This window comes from Somniosus microcephalus, chromosome 19 (genome assembly GCF_052327205.1).
Source record: "Somniosus microcephalus isolate GS21.2 chromosome 19, FLI_Smic_1.0, whole genome shotgun sequence".
In the NCBI taxonomy this organism is placed as follows: Eukaryota; Metazoa; Chordata; class Chondrichthyes; order Squaliformes; family Somniosidae; genus Somniosus; species Somniosus microcephalus.
In genome coordinates, this window is record NC_141005.1 from 33,487,573 (window position 1) to 33,510,543 (window position 22,971).

General features: G+C 41.4%; 1 protein-coding gene across 3 annotated transcripts in view; it reads left to right on the plus strand.

The window, feature by feature from the left end:
- Window positions 1–9,107: 9,107 nt before the first annotated feature.
- Window positions 9,108–22,971, plus strand: part of LOC147104295 (uncharacterized) — an 89,308-nt gene continuing 75,444 nt past the window's right edge. For 2 of the 3 annotated variants that reach the window (XM_085961487.1, XM_085961488.1), the window contains exon 1: window positions 9,108–9,255. In XM_085961487.1, the coding sequence (XP_085817613.1) occupies window positions 9,241–9,255 (15 nt within the window). In that variant the 5' untranslated portion in view covers window positions 9,108–9,240. The other variant, XM_085961489.1, reaches the window with a different exon arrangement.

A 22,971-nucleotide genomic window follows, 5' to 3' on the forward strand; every position in this document is an offset into this window, starting at 1 on the left:
CTCTGTTGGACGGAGTATCAATCAGGAAATAGTTGAGGCTTGTAATAAGGGAACATCTATAATTATGGGGGATTTTAACTATCATATTAATTGGACAAATCAAATTGGGCAGGGCTGCCTTGAGGATGAGTTCATTGAGTGTATTAGGGATGGGTTTCTTGAGCAGTACGTAACTGAACCGACCAGGGGGCAAGCAACCTTGGATCTGGTCCTGTGTAACGAGACAGGAATAATTAAAAATGTCCTAGTAAAGGATCCCCTTGGAATGAGTGACTATAACATGGTTGAATTCCATATTCAATTAGAGGGTGAGAAGGTTGGATCTCAAATAAGCATGCTAAGCTTGAATAAAGGAGACTATGAAGGTATGAGAGCGGAATTGAGTAGAGTGGATTGGGAAAATAGATTAAAGGGTAAGACGATACATGATCAGTGGTGTACATTTAAGGAGTTATTTTACAACTTCCAAAAAAAATATATTCCACTGAGAAGAAAAGGGTGTAAAAGAAAAGTCAGCCATCCGTGGCTAAGTAAAGAAATTAAGGATAGTATTCGACTAAAAACAAGGGCATATAAGGTAGCCAAATCTAGTGGGAGGATAGAGGATTGGGGAAACTTTAAAAGACAACAAAAAATAACAAAAAGATTGATTAAGAAAGGGAAGATAGATTATGAAAGTAAATTAGCAAAAAATATAAAAACAGATAGTAAGAGTTTTTATAGTTATATAAAAAGAAAAAGGGTGGCTAAAGTAAATGTTGGTCCATTAGAGGATCAGACTGGGAAATTAATGGTGGGAAATATGGAGATGGCAAAAACACTGAATGAATATTTTATATCAGTCTTTACAGTAGAAGACACTAAGAATATCCCAACACTGGACAAACAGGGGGCTAAAGGGGGGGAGGAGCTAAACACGATCATAATCACTAAGGAAGTGGTACTCGGTAAAATAATGGGACTCAAGGCGGATAAATCACCTGGACCTGATGGCTTACATCCTCGGGTCTTGAGGGAAGTGACGGTAGGGATTGTGGATGCATTGGTAATAATTTTCCAAAACTCCCTGGACTCGGCAAAGGTCCCGGCAGACTGGAAAACTGCTAATGTAACACCCTTATTTAAAAAGGGCAGTAGACAGAAGGCTGGAAACTATAGACCGGTTAGCCTAACATCTGTGGTAGGTAAAATATTGGAGTCCATTATTAAGGAGACAGTAACAGGACATTTGGATAATCATAATTTAATAGGACAAAGTCAGCATGGTTTTATGAAGGGGAAGTCATGTTTGACAAATTTGCTGGAGTTCTTTGAGGAAGTAACATATAGGGTGGATAAAGGGGAACCAGTGGACGTAGTGTATTTAGACTTCCAAAAGGCATTTGACAAGGTGCCACACAAAAGATTATTGCTTAAGATAAAAAATCACGGGATTGGGGGTAATATTCTGGCATGGATAGAGGACTGGCTATCTAACAGAAGGCAGAGAGTTGGGATAAATGGTTCATTCTCAGACTGGCAATCAGTAACTAGTGGTGTTCCGCAGGGGTCAGTGCTGGGTCCCCAACTCTTTACAATCTATATTAATGATTTGGAGGAGGGGACCGAGTGTAACATATCAAAGTTTGCAGATGATACTAAGATGGGAGGGAAAGTAGTGAGTGAGGAGGACATAAAAAACCTGCAAGGGGACATAGGCAGGCTAAGTAAGTGGGCAGAGATTTGGCAGATGGAATACAATACTGGAAAGTGTGAGGTTATGCACTTTGGCAGGAAAAATCGTAGAGCAAGTTATTATCTTAATGGCAAGAAACTGGAAAGTACTGAAGTACAAAGGGATCTGGGGGTCCTGGTGCACGAAACTCAAAAGGTTAGTATGCAGGTGCAGCAAGTGATTAAGAAGGCCAATGGAATGTTGGCTTTCATTGCTAGGGGGATAGAATATAAAAATAGGGAGGTATTGCTTCAGTTGTACAAGGTATTGGTGAGACCGCACCTGGAATACTGCGTACAGTTTTGGTGTCCATACTTAAGAAAGGACATACTTGCTCTCAAGTCAGTACAAAGAAGGTTCACTCGTTTAATCCCGGGGATGAGGGGATGGACATATGAGGAGAGGTTGAGTAGATTGGGACTCTACTCATTGGAGTTCAGAAGAATGAGAGGCGATCTTATTGAAACATATAAGATTGTGAAGAGAATGGCTCGGGTGGATGCGGGGAAGATGTTCCCGATGATGGGTGAAACTAGAACTAGGGGGCATAGCCTTAGAATAAGGGGCTGCTCTTTCAAAACTGAGATGAGGAGGAACTACTTCACTCAGAGGGTGGTACGTCCATGGAATATGCTGCCCCAAAAAGCTGTAGAAGCTACATCATTACATAAATTTAAAACAGAAATAGACAGTTTCCTAGAAGTAAAGGGAATTAAGGGTTACGGGGAGCGGGCAGGAATTTGGACATGAGTCTAGGTTCGGATCGGTCATGGCCCTGTGGGTAGCGGAGCGGGCCCAGGGGCCGTGTAGCCTGATCCTGCTCCTATTTCGTGTGTCTAATTCTGTTAGATTCAGGAGATGGTTCGGTGATAGTGGATTGGCGGTTAGGATCAGATCAGCCATGAGCTTATTGAATGGCGGAGCAGGCTCGAGGGGCCGATTGGCCTACTCCTGCTCCTATTTCTTATGTTCTTATGTTCTTATTTATCATCACCTCTTTGGTCTTGTACTCTATGTCCCTATTTATAAAACCCACAATTCTACTTTTGTGTTGTCAGTGATTTTTTGATATTGTGTTCCAAATCATCTATATATATATTTAGGGGGGAAAAGTGGACTCATTCCTCCTTTCTCCAAGCCAAGCAACACCCATTAACTCTAAGGCTTTGGTTCCTGTCTGTCACATGACTGGTTTCGACACAAAACTGTGTGAGATAGGGGGCCCAATTCTTATCTATACCAGACCTCAAGTCTGCTGAATCATTCCCCAATTTTTATCTGTCCTACATACGTAGTTGGTTGGAGCATAGGAAGCTCTGAATCTGGAAGAAGCAAAACGGAGGCACTACAGCACCACCACTGGCAGCAGGATGTATGACAAGGGTACCTAAGCAGCTTTCATGATAAATATAGACATATAAGAATTTATAATGGAAAATTGACAAAAAATGTGACATAAGGCGGCAACAGTAAGGATTTTTAGACAGGAAGCTAGAAAGAGTGGAGATCCAAAGAGATTTGGGGTTCCATGTACATAGATCATAAAAATGTCGTGGACAGGTACAGAAAATAATCAAAAAGCCTAATGGAATGCTGGCCTTTATATCGAGAGGACGAGAATACAAGGGGTAGAAATCATGCTACAGCTATATAAAACCCTGTTAGACCACACCTGGAGGACTGTGTTCAGTTCTTGGCACCACACCTTAGGAAGGATATATTGGCCTTGGAGGGAGTGCAGTGTAGATTTACTAGAATGATACCTGGGCTCCAAGGGTTAAATTATGAGGAGAAGTTACACAAATGAGGGTTGTATACCCCGGAATTTAGCTGAAAATGGTGATTTGATCGAAGTTTTCAAGAGATTAATGGAAACTGATAGGGTAGATAGAGAGAGAAACTATTTCCGCTGGTTGGGGAGTCTAGGACTAGTGGACAAAACCTAAAAATTAGAGCCAGGCCTTTCAGGAGTGAAGTTAGAATCATAGAATCATAGAATGGTTATAGCACAGAAGGAGGCCATTTGGCTCGTTGAGCACATGCCAGCTCTCTGCAAGAGCACTTCAGCTAGTTCCACTCCCCTGCCCTTTCCCCGTAGCCCTGCAACATTTTTTTCCTTCAGGTACTTTGCCAATTCCCTTTTGAAAGCCGTGATTGAATCTGCCTCCACCACCCTCTCAGGCAGTGCATTCCAGATCATAACCACTCGCTGCGTAAAAAAGTTTTTCCTCATGTCGCCTTTGGTTCTTCTGCCAATCACCTTAAATCTGTGTCCTCTGGTTCTTGACCCTTCTGCTAATGGGAACAGTTTCTCTCTATCTACTCTGTCTAGAACCCTCATGATTTTGAACACCTCTATCAAATCTCCTCTCAACCTTCCCTGCTCTAAGGAGAACAACCCTAGCTTCTCCAGTCTATCCATGTAACTGAAGTCCCTCATCCCTGGAACCATTCTTGTAAATCTTTTCTGCACCCTCTCTAAGGCCTTCACATCCTTCCTAAAATACGGTGCCCAGAATTGGATACAATACTCCAGTTGAGGCCGAACAAGTGTTTTATAAAGGTTCATCATAGCTTCCTTGCTTTTGTACTCTATGCCTCTATTTATGAAGCCCAGGATCCCGTATGCTTTTTTAACTGCTTTCTCAACCTACCCTGCCACCTTCAATGATTTGTACAGATATACCCCCAGTCTCTCTGTTCATGCACCCCCTTTAGAATTGTACCCTTTAGTTTATATTGCCTCACCTCGTTCTTCCTACCAAAATGTATCACGTCACACTTTTCTGCATTAAATTTCATCTGCCACATGTCCGCCCATTCCATCAGCCTGTCTATGTCCTCTTGAAGTCTATCACTATCCTCCTCTCTTTGGCACTCTCTTCCAGAAATGGCAGTTGATGCTAGGTCAATTGTTAATTTTAAATCTGAGATTGATAGATTTTTGTTAACCAAAGGTACTAGGGGATATGGGCAAAGGCAGGTATATGGAGTTAGGTCACAGATCAGTCCTGCTCTTATTGAATGGCGGGACAGGCTCGAGCGGCTAAATGGCCTACTCCTGTTTCTATGTTCCTATGAAGTCCGTGCAGACGTTTTTAATATACTACCATAGATATTCCAGTTAATTTTCCTTTAATCAGCTGTATGCTATGCATTGGAAAAAGTGTGAGAAATAACAGTAAAATATATAGACCCTACACAAGCATCCCTACTTTGACTAAATCCAATGAATGATTTACTCAAAACAGCGTCTTTGGTCAACCCCTTTTTCATAATAAATTCAGGATTTGGTTAAAGCCCACGAATCAATCAGTGGTTTGATGAGTGCCACGATTGCTAATAGCTTTGCTCCAATTTCACAGAAATCACAGAAACCCCACAGTGCAGATAGAGGCCATGTCGGCCCATCGAGCCTGCACCGACACATATCCCACCCGATCCCCGTAACCCCTACACCAACACATATCCCACTGTATCCCCGTAACCCCACGTATTTAATCCCCCTAACGCTAAGGGTCAATTTATCATAGCCAATCATCCTAACCCGCACATCTTTGGACTGTGGGAGGAAACCGGAGCACCCGGAGGAAACCCACGCAAACACAGGGAGAATGTGCAAACTCCACACAGACAGTCACCCGAGGCCGGATTCGAACCCGGGTCCCTGGCGCTGTGAGGCAACAGTGCTAACCACTATGCCACCGTGCTGCCCACCAGACTTGATTATTTTGTGATAATTTCGTGTGTGTCAATTCATCCGGAAATTAAATTGTCTATTTTATTAAACCATTGCCGTTAAATAAAATCTGTCTGGATTGAGTTAAATATATGAATTAGTTGATGCTTGCGAAAATGTTCGGTATAAAAGGGATTGCCCTTAATAACCCGCTCTCCAGTGATTGTCAATTGTATACCCTGAAGTCTAGATTTGAGTAAACCTCAGAAAAAGCCAAATAAATACACTTAACTACAGGAAACCAAAGATTTCAATTCAACCACAGAACGTGTCCAGAGCTCGCTGTTTGCAGAGTTCCCTGTAATATCCAACTAATTTTAGCAGAGCTTGTAGCTCGGGGTCAACTATTGAAAGCGGTAATCAATATAGAAATGTGACAAAAAACAAAAGCTGGCCAAAAACCCTTCTCTGTTTTACTTCTATCCTCTCATTACTTTGGATTTTATGTTTACAACCAAATACTAACATGTAATTTAGCTCGTTGGAACAGTTTTAATAAATCATCCTGTTTTAAACACCGACATTGCTTAATCTAGCAAGAAGATTTTGGCTAGTTGCATCTCAACATGCAGATGGATAGAACATTGTAATTCAAAAAAAATTAACAGATACAAACTCCTTAATGTACCGTTCTTAGCTACTTAGATGTTCAATGATTCAACACACAAAAAGATCTTTTTGGTCTTCAGGCTGAAGAGCCAGGTTTTCTTTTATTCATTTCAAGGTTAATGGAATTTTAAGTTAATTTAAGCACGGATGATGGCAAGTGTTAGATTAGACATTCTGACTGATCCTTCCTTTAAAACTTTGGAATTGTAAAACCCAGTTTTATGGCAAGTATAAAACAAGAAACTTTTGGTGAAAGCTGAACCTTTTGTTCAATTAAACAATTAAAATAATATTTTCCAGCAGGCCAGCATGGCTTTGTCAGGGGGAGATCATGTCTGACCAATTTGATTGAATTTTTTGGGGGGTGACTAGGTGTGTGGATGAGGGTAGTGCAGTTGATGTAGTCTACATGGACTTCAGTAAGGCTTTTGACAAAGTCCCACACAGAAGATTGGTCAAGAAGGTAAGCACCCATGGGATCCAGGGCAATTTGGCACATTGGATCCAAAATTGGCTTAGTTTTTTAAAAATTCATTGATGGGATGTGGGCGTCACTGGCTAGGCCTGCATTTAGTGCCCATCCCTAATTGCCCTTGAGAAGATGGTGGTGAGCCGCCTTCTTGAACCGCTGCAGTCCATATGGTGTAGGTACACCCACAATGCTGTTAGGAAGGGAGTTCCAGGATTTTGGCCCAGCGACAATGAAGGAACGGCGATACAGGTCCAAGTCAGGATGGTGTGTGGCTTGGAGGGGAACTTGTAGGTGGTGATGTTCCCATGCGTCTGCTGCCCTTGTCCTTCTAAGTGGTAGAGGTTGCGGGTTTGGAAGGTGCTGTTGAAGGAGCTTTGGCGAGTTGCTGCAGTGCATCTTGTAGATGGTACACACTGCAGCCACAGTGCGCCGGTGGTGGAGGGAGTGAATGTTGAAGGTGGTGGATGGAGTGCCAATCAAGCGGGCTGGAGACAGAGGATGATGGTTGAAGGTTGTTTTTGTGACTGGAAGCCTGTGTCCAGTGGTGTATCGCAGGGATCGGTGCTGGGTCCTTTGCTGTTTGTGGTGTACATTAATGATTTAGATATGAATGTAGGAGGTATGATCAGTAAGTTTGCAGATGACAGGAAAATTGGTGGAGTGGTAAATAGCGAGGAGGGACGCCTCAGGCTACAGGACGATATAGACGGGATGGTTAGATGGGCAGAACAGTGGAAAATGGAATTTAACCCTGAATAGTGTGAGGTGATGCATTTTGGGAGGACTAACAAGGCAAGGGAATACACAATGAATGGTAAGATCCTAGGAAGGACAGAGGATCAGAGGGACCATGGTGTGCATGTACATAGATCCCTGAAGGCAGCAGGACAGGTAGATAAGGTGGTTAAAAAGGCATATGGGATACTTGCCTTCATTAGCCGAGGCATAGAATATAAGAGCAGGGAGGTTATGATGGAGCTGTACAAAACGCTAGTTAGGCCACAGCTGGAATACTGTGTGCAGTTCTGGTTGCCACACTATAGGAGGGATGTGATTGCATTGGAGAGGGTGCAGAGGAGATTCACCAGGATGTTACCTGGGCTGGAGCGCTTCAGCTATGAAGAGAGACTGGACAGGCTGGGGTTGTTTTCCTAAGAGCAGAGAAGGCTGAGGGGGGACCTGATTGAGGTGTACAAAATTATGAGGGGCGTAGATAGGGTAGATAGAAAGGAACTTTTCCCCTTAGTAGAGGGGTCAATAACAAGGGGGCATAGATTCAAGGTAAGGGGCAGGAGGTTTAGAGGGGATTTGAGGAAAACCTTTTTCACCCACAGAGTGGTTGGAATCTAGAACTCACTGCCTGAAAGGGTGGTAGAGGCAGGAACCCTCACAACAAGAAGCATTTAGATGAGCACTTGAAACGTCATAGCATACAAGGCTATGGACCAAATGCTGGAAAATGGGATTAGAATAGATTGGGTGACCACGTTGCGGAACACCTCCGTTCAGTCCGTAAGGATGACCCCGAGCTTCCGGTCGCCTGTCATTTTAATTCACCGCCCCATTCCCACTCAGACCTCACCGTACTCGGGCTCTTGCATTGCTCCACGGAAGCTCAGTGTAAGCTCGAGGAACAGCACCTCATCTTCTGATTAGGCACTTTACAGCCTTCCGGACTCAATGTCGAGTTAAACAATTTCAGATCATTACATTTTTACTTATATTTTTTATCCACACCTTTGTTTTGGCCCTCCCCCCCCTTTTTTTCTCTCCCACATGGCAGCTGTCTCCCATTCTGCCAGCGCATTTCGCACCTAATCTAGAGCCGTCTTCTGTCTCCACTAGTCCTATCACCATCTCGTCTGGTTTTGAATACCTCTTAATGGCTCTTCACTTCTCTTTTGTTCTTTCATCCCCATTTCCCAGCCCCCAAACTGGCCTTTTAATCTGTTTCATTTCCTGTGCTTCTTCAGTCTTGACAAAGGGTTTCGACCTGAAACATTGACTCTATTTCTCTCTTCACTGATGTTGCCTGGCCTGCTGAGTTTTTCCAGCATTTTCTGTTGTTATTTCGGATTTCCAGCATCTGCAGTATTTTGCTATCGTATTAGAATAGATAGGGCTTGATGGCCGGCGTGGACACGATGGTCCGAAGGGCCTCTTTCTGTGCTGTATAACTCTATGACTCTATGTAACGTGCTCATTTAATTTTCAATGTGACAAAACTTCAATACAATTGTTAATACAATAATAACTTTGCATATTATCTGGTACGATAATCCTTGATTCATTTAGATTCCTTAAATGCATTTAGAAATTTATATATGTGGGTGTGTGTTTTAGTGCAGGCTATTGCTGTATTCAAAATGGTTAACGTAACCCTCGGCCGGTCGACAAAAATGGACAAGTTGCAGCCTCCTGGAGCTGGCACAGCGCACAGTGAGACAGAGCGCACCTTGGCTGCGAACTTGGTGCATTTCCGTCAGAGCCGAACACGGACTCGGCTATTCTCGGCCGGCGGGGCCCGAAGTTGAGTTCCCATGGCCGCCCGAAGGTGACGTAATTGGTGTTCGCCGCCCGGTCGAAACTGATGACGAGCACACACAAAATCAACCCAAGTCGGTTGTTGTGATGCTGACATTTTAACCAATAAACCGCCAAATCGTCGAGCGAGGGGGGGGAACCGCTTAGAATTTGAAGAGGGATATGACAGCTTTCATTGTGAGTACTGTACCTGCTGCAGGCTGACAGTGAAACAGTGTGTGCGGGCTCTCGGATGCTTTCCTAAAATGGCGGTGATCCCTTCCACCTCCAGTGGGTTTGTTATATTTACAGAAGTTATACTCTTTTAATAATGTGGTTTACGTTCAGCCGTCTTGTCAATAAAGAGATGCCAGCACAGGCCTTTTTTTTCTAATCCAACCCAGAGTGGTAACGTGTTGTGCAGTTAGCACCTATCCAGGACTGCTGAGGTTAAAGATTTAAAGAGCAGTGTTGTGTTTTACAAGTTCAGTTTGTGCTAAAGTAATCGGCCAGAGGAATCTGGAAATTGCTTTTGATCAACCTCTCCTGGTCAATCTCGATGCCCACTCCCAGCAATCTGAAAGACTGAGTTAATTTTGCTTAAAATATTAATATGATGATCCAAGCGAGAGACAATACAAGTCCTCTCAACACGTCTGTGTAAACATAAAGGGAAATAATTTGTTAGATTTTTGTGCATTTTCATAACAAAAATGCAAGAGGAAACTGATGAACAGTGCTAGTTTCTCTTATGTGTATGTGTATATTGCATTCTGTAAGAAAACAAATCAAAAATTAGTCATTATTATGGAAGGAGATTTTACTAGTTGTGTATATCGTACTCCTTGATTGCAAGTAATTTTCTAGAGTTTTTGAAGTGTGCCTCGGGACATAGGAAAGCTCAGTCGTGTCTATTTAGATTCCAGTGCAAATTCACCAAGCTTTTCTGCATTCTTACTCACAAAATTAACACTAGTGGTTGCTATGCGCAGCTAAACTATGCTTTTTATGCCATATACAGTAATATGCACAAAAACGAACGCACTGTGCTATCAGTCATACATAAAACTAATGGATATCAACACAACCCAGTTACTGTAAAGCTGAGTACAGTACCACATTGCTTTGGCTATTTTAGAATTATGCGTGAATAGCAACTTCCATTCATAACTTTATACAATTAACGCTTTAAAAAAATGAAAAGTTAAAAAAAAATGTGGATTTGTAGATTTAGTTTACAGTATTCTCAAAACTGAACATTTTTGAGCTTGTAACAAAGCTATGAAGAAAAATCTGTAAAATTAGGCAATTTTTACATTTAGAAATCCTGGCGTGTAGAAGCCAACAATCGTTCCTTTCTCATTTGCTAAATAAATGCAAAGGCTGCCAAGGAGTGTGTAGAATTCATTTTGCCATGAATTCTCCAGGGTTCAAAACTTGCAGTTTGGTATGCTGCATGTTAAGCGTTTTAAGAAGAAACATTTGAAAGTTTTAATTTATAATTGTTAAAAAAAAACTCTTGTAACTTAGTTACAGTTAGTGACTGTTCTGTCATAATGACTCCCTTAATCCACTGTAACAAAAATAAACTGTCAGAGTTCTGGAATCCAATGTATGCAGTAATCCAAGTGCATCTGTGTCTGTTTATTTAAGTGCACGCACAGAACTCTGCCCTTGGGTTCTGGGACTGGGCAGCTCCAGAACGGTTCTGGGGCTGGGGCAACTCCGGAATGTTTCTGAGGCTGGGCAGCATTAACTTGTATCTCATAATAAATATAAATTGTTTATTTTAAGACGTGACAATCTTATTTGTGACTTCACATTAACCTTCCAAGCATCCTATTTTCTGTTACATAAAATACTATTTCGGATTTCCAACATCTGCAGTATTTTGCTATCATACTAGTTGGTGGCCTTGTCTTGACCTCTTAATCTCATCTAATTTTAATTGTGTGGATCATCTATTTTGGCATGAAATGGATTTTTTTTGTGATGCGACATCCATGTATCTTAAGTGATTATTGACAACACAGCCGACCTGCATCAATTAAAATGTCACCATGACTATTGGCACCACACCTGGCCATGCATCACACTGTTGACATTATATGGTTTCGAGTTAGTGGTTAGGGTTAGAAACAGCTAATGACATGACCATTGTCGGTAGAAGTGCCCATAAGTATTTTAGACATTCCGTCCAGTTAGGTCCATGAAACGCGAAGGGTCTGTTTTGCTTGCACCGTTTTTGTGCTACAGATTAAGGAATTTATATCTTTAATGGTCAAAATTACATTAACTTCAGAATGCAGCAGACATGACTGAGTCAGGCCACTGTCTAGTCAGGAAAGGGGGGAAACTCTGTGTCTGTTTATTTAAGTGCACACACAGAACTCTGCCCTTGGGTTCTGGGACTGGGCAGCTCCAGAACGGTTCTGGGGCTGGGGCAACTCCGGAATGTTTCTGAGGCTGGGCAGCATTAACTTGTATCTTAATAAATATAAATTGTTTATTTTAAGATGTGACAATCTTATTTGTGACTTCACATTAACCTTCCAAGCATCCTAAAAAGAAATCTTTTCACCAGTGTGCCCTCTGTCTTCCCTCCCACTACCCTCTCCAAATTCTTTGTACAGTATCTTGGTTGGTGTCCACCACCTGTTCTGGTTGATGAATGTGTTTGGCATGAACGCTTTTTATTAAAAAAAATAATTCCTGACTGAAAAGTGGGAAAAACAAATTGAGCACTATCCAGGCCTCCTTTACTTTGTAACTAGCAGAATTCACTTGGCTCCCTGAAGCTGTGAGCTGTACTGTGCAGTGGAGTGTCAATTAGAGTATTTCTGGACTATGTCATAGGATTTTGTATCTGTTGCTAAGTTAAAAATGAAAGAAAGAAGGAACTTGTGTTGATGGAAAATGAGAGAAAATAAATCGAAGATTTATAAAGAACTAAGAACCAAGAAAAGGGTGAGAAACGACAAATGATCAAATGATATGTGGCTATCTGTGGTTCTGTATAACTACAAACATTCATGTTTTGGCATCTGACATGCACCGAGATTTTCAGATACACCGTTGTTTTCAATTGCAGACACTGGCCTCAGTCTGTACAATCTGCTAGTTTGTGTCCGCCAACTTATAATACACTGTCAACCTTGGCTCAGCAGTAGAACTCTCAACTTTGAGTCATAAGGTTGTGAGTTCAAGTTCCACTCCAGAGTTAAGCACCCAATCTAGGCTGACACTCCATCCAGTTGCAGTTTTGAAGGACTGTCAGAAGTGATGTCTTTTAGATGAGACGTTAAACTGGGGCTCCATTGGTCCTCTCTGGTGGATGTAAAAGATCCCAGGATTTAAAGAAACACAAGGGTGTTCTCCTGGTGCCCTGGCCAATATTAATCTCTCAAACAACATCACCAAAACAGATTCTATGGTCATGTAGCTCATTGCTGTTTGTGGGATCTTGCTGTGCACACATTGGCTGCCACACTTCCCTACATTACAACAGTGACTCCACTTCAAAGCACTTCATTGGCTGTGAATGTCCTGAGGTTATGAAAGGTTGTATATAAATGCTAGCTTTTCCCTTTCCTTTAAATGGACCCTTGTTTTCAGATTATCTAGATGCACAATCATAATGCTACTTTTTTTTTGAGGCAAACAAGATTTGTTAGAAACAGAAATGCACTGTATTTTAATTCAGTAACTCTGCACCCTACTGAACATTTAACTTTTCTTCCCCTGGGTTTTCATGTGTTGTGAAATGGATTTCCTCCTAAATTTCATTTTTTCCAATGGATTATGGACATGTCAGGCAGAAAAAAAGAATATATTAATGAATGAGAAACACTAACAACAAAAATTCAACTTCAACCTAAAATGAAAAAAGCTACAAAGTTAATTTATTATCAGGGAGGTAGTAAGATACAAAGTTCATCAGGAGTAAATCATCTAAATACCGATACATAGCTTTCCTATGCATTTTGTGGAAGTACTTTTCTTTTAAATTACAATGCATAAGTTCTAGATTGAGAGGATAACTTGGACAAACTTATTTCCAAATTAATAAACTGTTATTATCTGCCGAGTTCCACGTGTATGCTGACAACACCCAGCTCTACCACACCACCACCTCCACCTCCCTCAACCCCTCTACTGCCTCTGATTTCTCACGCTGATTTTCTGACATCCAGTATTGGATGAGCAGAAATTTCCTCCAATTAACTACAGGTAGACTATCCTTTATCCGCACTTCCGAAAACCTCTAAAAACTGAAAGTTTTTTCGTGGAGCGTAAGTCGTGCACATGACATGACCCGAGTGGCGCCAAACATGACAGGAGTGGTCCGGGAGCTCTGCCTTTCCCTGTGAGCAGGGCAGAGGGTCACAGAGTTCCCTCCTGGGTAGGAGATTGCAGGCCGAGCCGGGCAGTGTGAAGGAGGTACCGGGAGAGTGAACCCAACAATACAGCGGCCCGTCCGATAGCTGCAGACTTTTCTTCCCCCACCCCCCTCCCCCGACCTGATTTGCGGGCCAGCTTAGTGTAGGAGTCAGCTGATATCCGGCTTTCCCACAACTGGCGGCGGCAGTCGAGCCCCAGACCCCCGCTAAGTCAAGGAATTCAGATACGGAGCAGGGGGAGCCGGAAACCTCAATCTAACGGCAGAAATCAGCAGCCGTTTTGTTAGGTTTTTTTTCTTCCCCTAGCGTTTTTTTAAACAGTCAGGCTGTGGAAAGAGTCTCTTAGCAACAGCTTCAGAGATGCTTCCAAGGCAGGGCCCGAGTGTTTACAAGCTGTTGCTAAGCAACAGTGTTTGTTGTCGGATATGGAGATGAAAACCTTCTGAAATCCGAAAAATTCCGAAAACCGAAACACAGCTGGTCCCAAGGTTTTCGGATAAAGGATAGTCTACCTGTATTGGAAAGACTGAAGCCATTGTCTTCAGTCACCGCCACAAACTCTGTTCCCCAGCCACTGACTCCATCCCTTTCCCTGGCCACTGTCTGCGTCTGTTCGTAACCTTGGTGTTTTATTTGACCGAGTTGAACCCCATATTCTCTCTATCTCCAAGACTGCCTACTTCCACCTCTGTAACATCGCCTGTCCGTCTCCGCTCCTGTTGTAGCTCATCTGCTGAAACCCTCATTTTGTTACCTTTAGACTCGACTATTCCAATGCCCTCCCGCCTGGCCTCCCACCTTGCACCTTCCGTAAACGTGAGCTCACCCAAAACTCTGCTGCCCGTGTCCTAACTCGCACCAAGTCCCATTCACTCTCCACCCCTGTGCTCTCTGATCAAAGTTGGCTCCCGGTTTGGCAACGCCTTGATTTTAAAATGCTAATCCTTATTTCCAAATCCTTCCATAGCTTTGTCCAGCACTATCTCTGTAACCTCTTCCAGCCTGATAACCCGCCGAGATGTCTGTGCTCCTCCAAATCTAGCTGCTTGTGCATCCACGATTTTCATCGCTCCGCCATTGGCGGCCGTGCCTTCAGCTGCCTAGACCCTAAGCTCTGAAATTCCCTCTCTAAACCTCTCTGCCTTTCTACCTCTTTCCTCCTTTAAGACGCTCCCTAAAACCTACCTAGTTAACTTTTGGTCACCTGTCCTAATATCTCCTTATGTGGCTCGGTGACAAATTTTGTTTGGTAAGAATCCTGTGAAGCACCCTGGGATGTTTTACTACGTTAAAGACGCTATATAAATGCAAGTTGTTGTTAAAATTAGCTGCATAGATATTACTGCTTATACTGAATTAATGCAGTGGGAAAGTAGCGATGATTTTTAGCTTTCAAGGTCAAAGCTAGCAATGTAGATAACATAGACTGTTAGATGATAATTCTGTTCAGTGTCCTGAGATGATCAAAGGAAAGATCAAATCTCACTTGATTGCTGCAGTTATTTTTTTGTGCATGGGCTGCATCTTTTGTAGCTCTGGCACAGCACACTGTAACTATCATGGGAGTGTATTATTGATCATTTGCACTCTTGCTGATGCGGTAAATGTTTGCTGCAGTAGTGGATTTTTGCAACCTTGATCACAGTGCAGTGTTCTCAGTACAAGCCCTTGAAGGGTGTGCCAGGCACAGATTTTCTTCGTGCATGCTATGGTGCTGAGGCATTTTTGTTTGCTTTATTTGACTACTTAGCTGTGCAATATTAAGCATCTACGGTGTGTGCGTGCTATGATAGATGATTATGCATTGATTTTTTTTCTAATGGGGATTGGAATGAAGGACAGACTAAGAACGTTGTTCTATTGATGTCTCATAAATGAAGTGTTAGGTAAAACATTTTTTTTTTCAATTTTGTTAAGTCATGAGGGATATTAGCTATGAAGTACCAGAAATTGGACTGTATTGGTTTCTCCTTAATAAGCATTTCCAGATAATTTTTATCTTTAAGTTATATGATAGGGTATAATTGTGTTTTATCCTGCCTTTGACGATCTCAAAAATGACCATCAAGAAAGGAATTGAAAAATTAGGGACCTCAACATGTCATATCAAGATACCATAATAAATAGCAAGCTAATAAAGCATCAAAAGTCAACATGTTAACAATGGAAAATATTGCAGTACATACTAGAATTTAATTCAGCCTTGGTTCACTAGTAGTACTGTCACCTCTGTGAGTCAGATGTTTATGGGTTAAAGACCCATTCCTGAACTTCAGCACATAATCTAGGCTGACACTTCAGTACAGTACTCGGGGAGTGCTGTTTTGATGGCATTGCCGTTTTTCAGATAAAACATTAAACCAAGGCCCCAACTTCTCTGTCAGATGGGTGTAAAAGATCCCATGACACTATTTGAAAAAGAGCAGAGGAGTTTCCCCCGATGTTCTGGCCAAAAGTTATCCTTCAACCAATACCATCTAAAACAGATTATCTAGTCATTCGTTTGTTTGCTGTTTGTGGGACCTTGCTGCAGCATTTGCCTACAAAATAACAGTGATTAAACTATGCATTGGCTGTAAAGTGCTGTAAGATGTCCTAAAGGTGCCATTTAAATTAAAATTCTTTCTTTCTCAATTTACAAACAGAAAGGTTTCCCAAGGCAAAATTGAGATGTGAAAGCATACAGCCTAATGAATAACTAAACTGACTGTCCTTAATTGAACCTTGGTGCAGTCAGTGTAGCGCTCTGATCCTGTTAGATATGGTTTTGACAGCACTGGCAGGGAGCAGTTTGGAGAGTAGTAGAAATGAATCGGTGGCAGATAATTGATGAAGGATAAGCTTTTCTATCAATTGTTTGTTCAGAAAGAAAAATGATATACGTTTTCAGAGATAGAAGGGTCATCTCAAATACACACAATTTTGATGAAACACTCCAAAAATATATATAAACCCCAAGTTGTTTCAGCTGTCTCAAAATTCTATCTTAATCTTTTAGAGATATCTACCCGGGAGTATTGGAACTGACAGCAGATTCACGGGGGAATAATTTCTCAATAGAGGAGTAAAGAGAAACCCTTTAGAATTGATATCCACGTGGCTTTTAAGCTTTCTGGTTTGTCCATTTTTTTTCCATGTATAGAAAACGTGGGGCAAAACATTTAAGCCCATAATTGGCGAGGAACACCCAAGGATCAGCAGCACTATTGAGACGTGCTCGCTTGAGCTTGTCCTTTTAAATTCATAAATACATCTGTTGGAAACTTTGACACATGCCCTTTTGACTGCATGACAAATTCAGTAGCCAAACACCTTAGTGACTGGTTAATTATGTAACTTGTAATGAAAAATAAAGCTTTATAGATTGCATTCCATAGTATATTTTTCAAATTTAGAGTATAGTCTTATTTTCATTTTCTCTTTTAGTTTCTTGCTCCTCTCACTAGGTATTCTTCTCAGAGAAAAGGCAAGCGGGTAATTTAGGATGTACAGGCAGAATAGACATTTGATGGCTGACATCAGGAGCTCACTGTGTCAGAAAATCAACAATGTGAAACTGCAGCCTACTATTTTGTGGCACTCAAAAGGCTGAGGATATTTCTTAATTTTGATCTGTAACATCAAGCTAGGCTTCTCAATTCCAAAATTCCTCAGTTTCTTGTTCATAGAGAGCTGGCTCTATTTCAGCTGACCGGAAACTCCTAACTCAGCAGTATATAAACTGTCCTGAGACATTGGCAAGCCTCACAGAGAGTGATGGCCAACCTTCTCCACACCCACTTAATTGATGCCAGCTGTCCCTGCAGGCTATCGCAGTTGCAGGGACACGGTTGAGAGAAGATTACAGGTGCTTCCACCAGCGTAATTCCTTTTCTCTTCAGTAGCTAAACTGTTTCCCACTTATCAACCTTCTATGATTTCCTGTACACCTGTTAAGCAGATGCTTTTTGGTCCCACAAAGACTCCACTAGAGGTATAAGGTAAGGGCCCAGAACACTGATATTGCCATGACAATGAGACCAAAGACGTGTTAACTGACAAGGACAAAGCATCGGACGCTGAACTTTATAGCCAAATCAGTAGAGTACAAATGCTAAAACTAAAGGGCTCTGGTCGGACCACAAATTGAGTACTTTGTTATAGTACGTTCTAGAAAAGATAAATTTGAAGCAATGCTTCAAGAGAGACAGGGTCAAGTTGCCAAAAGTCAGATTTAGGATTGATGTCATGAAGTTCTTTCTCACACGGTGACCAGGTACGATGATGACAAAAAACTTTGGAATATTTTAAGCAACAGTTGGATGCTGTGATGTGGGGACTATAGGTTTTTTCTAGATAGATCAGTGAAGATGGGCCGAATAGTTTCCTCATCTATATCAATCTTGTGACCAGTTTAATGGGGTGGAAATGTACTATAGCAGGTTAGTTTACTACACTACATATATAGCTGTTTAATTTTATTTATCTAATACCTATGGCATGTAGACTGGTGGTTTATGCCTTCATAAGCTGTCAAGAGAATAACTTCTTATTGTTTTCTTAAACCATGCACTTCTGGCCTGTCTCCCTTTATTTTGCTTGAAGGGTTTTTTTTGGTTAGTGGAGAGCTTTTTCTGCCTTCACCATTGCACCTGATCATTGTGAAAAAGAACTTCCTGACAGCAGCCTTTGGAGGAGGTGATTGACGGGAACTGTTAGAGGCATATACAGGAAACTTTGTGCTATCCGGCACCGACGGGCCCGAGCTGTTGCCGTCCCATCAAAACTGCCGGACAAACCAGCACTAATGTTGAAACATACGGAGATTTTGAGCTCCGTATCTGGCAACAAACCCTGTTGCTTAGCAACAGTTTCTAAACAGTCGGCCGTACCTTACAAGCGTCTCTGTAGCTTAGCAACAGCTTCAGCGAGACCTTGCAGAGCCTGACTGGTGGGAAAAAAAAGCAACAAAAAGAAAAAAAACGTAACGAAACGGCTCCTGATTTTTGCCGGTGGCTCGAGCATTCCGGACAGTTAACCTCCAGATAAACCAAAGTTTCCTGTAGTAGACATTACAGAAAAGCTAAATTTGGAGCATTGCTTCAAAAGAGACAGGGTTAAATTGCCATCACTACGCATGGCACTCAGCACCTGCTCACAAATTGCATTAGAAAGTGCAGTTGAACTGGATGCAAAAAAAAAAAGCAAAAATGGATTTAAACTTTTCCTAAAAATCTGTTATGAATATGTCAGAGACATTGGTTTGATAAAAATAAGCTATTTGTTGTGGCGGACACCCATTTGAATCCACCAACTTGCTTTATTGTCTATAAAATTATCGGTCCTTGGTGTTTGTGCAATCTTTATGTTCAAATCACTATGGTAAAATTCTCCTTTAACACTTGTCATGTAAATTGTACTCTTCCCCTGCCCCCTTCACATTCCCAGTAATTGAACTTTTGTATTAAAACCTCCTTGTTTGGTAAATGGTATCAAAGAATATCAGCCTTTTATTGTTACCTGTGTGCGCCTGCATGTGAAGAACTCACTGTGCACAGTACATATCCATATATGGCTAGGATGCCATTTTAATTTTAATGTGACCTGACAGCAGTCAAGCCTGAGAGCTTTTCATGTTTGAAAACTGACAAATTTGCAAAGCCTAAATAAAAGTTAAAATAACTTGACAGCTTATTTTTTTTGTCTCTATTGGGTATGAATTTATCTAATGCAAACTATAAAATTTAATGTAAATGAAGATTTTGAAAACCAGTTCCATATACTGGTGTAATATATAGAACAACAAATTATCTGGAATGCAAGGCAGTGATGGGTAAAAAGCCATAGTACATTAAATAACTGTTTTCAGTTAGTAAACTTATTATACAGGTAGAATTTGAACAGATGAATGTGGTTTGCAAGAGTGTGCCAAAATAGCAAATTTGATAACACCATTTTGATTTACAATAGCTGTCACAAAATGGCAGCAGATTTGTACGCTTTTTTTATATAAAGGAAATCTGTCTGATTTTGTGTCAGTTTATGGAATATTTGAAGGAATAGCCAGCCAAAATTTGTATTTGTTCAGTGAAGTGATTATCCTCTTGCTGTAGTTTTTGCCCAGGAGCATTGAACTGGCAAGATCGAAATAGCAACAACTGCAGTTACTACAACTGGAATAATATTTTTGCTTAACAGCAAGGGAGAAATGCTGCACCTTTTATCCTGTCCTCCGGACTTCCCAAGTGCTTCACAACCAATGAATTACTTTTGAAGCGCAGTCACTGTTGGCATGCAGGAAAACATGGCAGCCAATTTGAACACAACAAAATCGCAAAAACAGAAAATGAGATGAATGACCAGTTGATCTGTTGTTGATTGTGTTGATTGATGGAGGAATGTTGGGCTTCAATCCACAACCACCTGACTCAGTAGTGAGAAAGCTATTGACTAAGCCAAGCTGATACTTAGCCAGGCAATAGTTATACTTCAGGTACATTGCATATTTTTTTTTTACAGCTGTTCATTTGTTGTCCAAACTAGTGTTCTGAAATATGCAATCTCTTCCAGGGGTTCCTGAATTTTTGTATTTTAAACTATCAAAATTAAATTGTCAGTTTTTTTTAGAATTACATTTGTAATTCAGGTTATATAATTGTTCTTATATAATTGAAACTGATATTTATTCATACCATCGTGCTTTATTTTCTGTTCAGTGTGAGCATGAATCTTTATGGGGAATATTTTTGTCTTTTGGTTAGAAATCACAAACACTCTTGGTACTTTAGAACTGCCAGTCAGAATGATGAGCTCGTGCAACTTTCTGCAGGCAATTTTTAGAAACCTTATGTTGTTAAGAATGGCAGAAAAATGGAAGGTGCACTTGTAATAATGCTGCTTTTGTACTTCTCAATTAGCTAACGAGTGGGCTAACTGGTGTAAATGATGAACATTCAGTTAATCCAGCTGTGGAGGGTCAAAAATGAAGCATTTGAAAAATGGATGATGTGTCTGGAAAGCCCAGTTTACTACCTAAGCCACGAGGTCCTTGTAGATGGCACCATGGAGATGTGTATTTACTTTGAGAAATGAATCAATGAATTTCCATGACTAATCGAGGTGCCTTCAAATGGAGGTGAAGGCTATGTATGGGGATGTATTTAGGGTTAGAGCTTTTTTTTTAAAGAAATACAGCTTTACACAGTACAATTAATTAAAACATTTTTGTTCCGAATTGAATGTGTAATTTTTAACATGTACAGTTGAAGAGTTTAATATATCAGAAATGAATCTGATATTTTAGCAATAATCTACTATATTTATATGTAACCTAGCTATTCATTAATGTCCTTGTGCACCATGTCATATTTTTACTCCTACAAAATTAACAAACATCCAGAATTCAAATGAAAGTATGTGTAACAGTCAGTAAGAATTTCAAGTACAGAAAATGTAAGATTGTTGAGTAAATTGTCAGCCATGGCTCAGTTGGTAGCACTCTCGTCTCTGAGTCAGAAAGTTGTAGGTTCAAGACCCACTCCAGAGACTTGAGCACAAAAATCTAGGCTGACACTCCAGTGCAGTACTGAGGGAATGCTGCACTGTCTGAGGTGCTGTCTTTTGGATGAGACATTTAAACCGAGTCCCTGTCTGCTCTCTCAGGCGGATGTAAAAGATCCCATGGCACCATTTTGAAGAAGCGTTATCCCCGGTGTCCTGGCCAATATTTATCCCTCAATCAACATCATTAACTCAGATTATCTGGTCATTATCACATTGCTGTTTGTGGGAGCTTGCTTTGCGCAAATTGGCTGTCGCGTTTCTGACATTACAGCAGTGACTACACTTCAAAAAGTACTTCATTGGCTGTAAAGCGCTTTGGGATGTCCTGAGGTCATGAAAGGCGCTATATAAATGCAAGTCTTTTTAAATTTATACCATAAGGAGTATAAAGTATCTGGCATCAAGCACTATTTTCTCCTCTGCCAAAGCTGCTCACTATTCCAGGATCATGCTTGAATGAAAAGATAACCTCCAGCTCCTTTTCTCCACTACAAACCATCTCCTTAAACCCCTCTCTCCTGGTCCCTCTACTCTCATCTCCAACAAGTGCGAGGAGCTCATGGACTTCTTTGTCACTAAGATTTAGACCATCCATTCAGTTGTCTCTGTTACGTTCCCCCATATCCTTGCTTGCCCTAGCCCTGAACCCATGTCTTTCAACAGCTCTCTCCTATCTCACCTCATGTCCTCTCCAAGCTCGTCTTGTCCATGAGACCCACCTCCTGCTCTCTTGACCCTATTCCCACTAAACTGCTGACCACACAACTTCCTTACTGGCCCCACGTGCTCGCTGACATTATAAATGGTTTCCTCTCCTCGGGTACTGTCGCCCTGTCTTTCAGAGCTGCCATCATCATTATCGTCCCCTGCTCAAAAATCTCACTCTCAACCCCTTTGTCCTTGCAAACGACCACCCCATCTCCAACCTCCCTGTCCTCTCCAAAGTTCTTGACCATGTTGTCATCTCTCAAATCCATGCTCATCTTTCCTGCAGCTCCATGTTTGAATCTTTCTCATCCTCCTGTTCAAATCCCTTCACCCTCACCCCTCCCTATGTCTAACCTTCTCCAACTCTTCGAGAACTCTGCGTTCCTCCAACTCTGGCATCTTGTGAACCACCTCACTCTCTTTGCCACGCTATTGCTTGTCGTGTGTTTAGCTGTCTAGGACCTTAGCTCTGGAATTCCCTTGCTAAATGTCTCTGCCTCTCCATCTCTCTCTCTCCCCCTTCCTTAAAACCTACCTTTCACCAAGCTTTTAATTACCCCTCCTCGTATCTCTTTCTTTGGCTCAGTGTCAATTTCAGTCTGTGTTTATGCTTCTGTGAAGCACCTTGGGATATTTTTCTATGTTAAAGGTGCTATATAAATGCAAGTTATTGTTGCTGATACCATACATAAAGAGTATAAACAGTCAAGTGCATTTTGTCTTCATAATGAACACTGAGATTATAATGGAGCTCATTTTCTCTTGCAGCTTTCTCCCCTCCCCTTTTAAAGGTGTTGATCATGCCGGGACACAATGCCATGGCCCTTCTGGTGCTAAGAATTCTCGCACTGTGAAATGAATGAATTTCCAGGAATGGCAAATGAACCTGGCTGCCCTTGAGGCAGGTCATTGTTGTCAGCTTAATAAAGAGAAGCGGCTGTCTCCTCCACGAATTATTTTTAAATAAACTATGGTGAACTTGACCTTTCTTTGTATAATTAATCCCCATTCTGAATGGGAGCTCAAGATGCAGTTTTCATTTTAAATTCCTCTTCCCCCGCCCCCCCCCATGCAAAAGTGCATGAATGTTTTCATGATGGACTTTAATGCAGCTATACAGTTTTTAATGAGCAGTTTAGCTTCCCTTGTCTCACTATTTCCCTTAAGTTGTGACGAAGACTCTGAATAATAGTAATATTGAAAAGGTCCATTGTCATCTTTACTGGTCATCTTTACCTGTTTATTTGCAACTACTTTTTTGTAA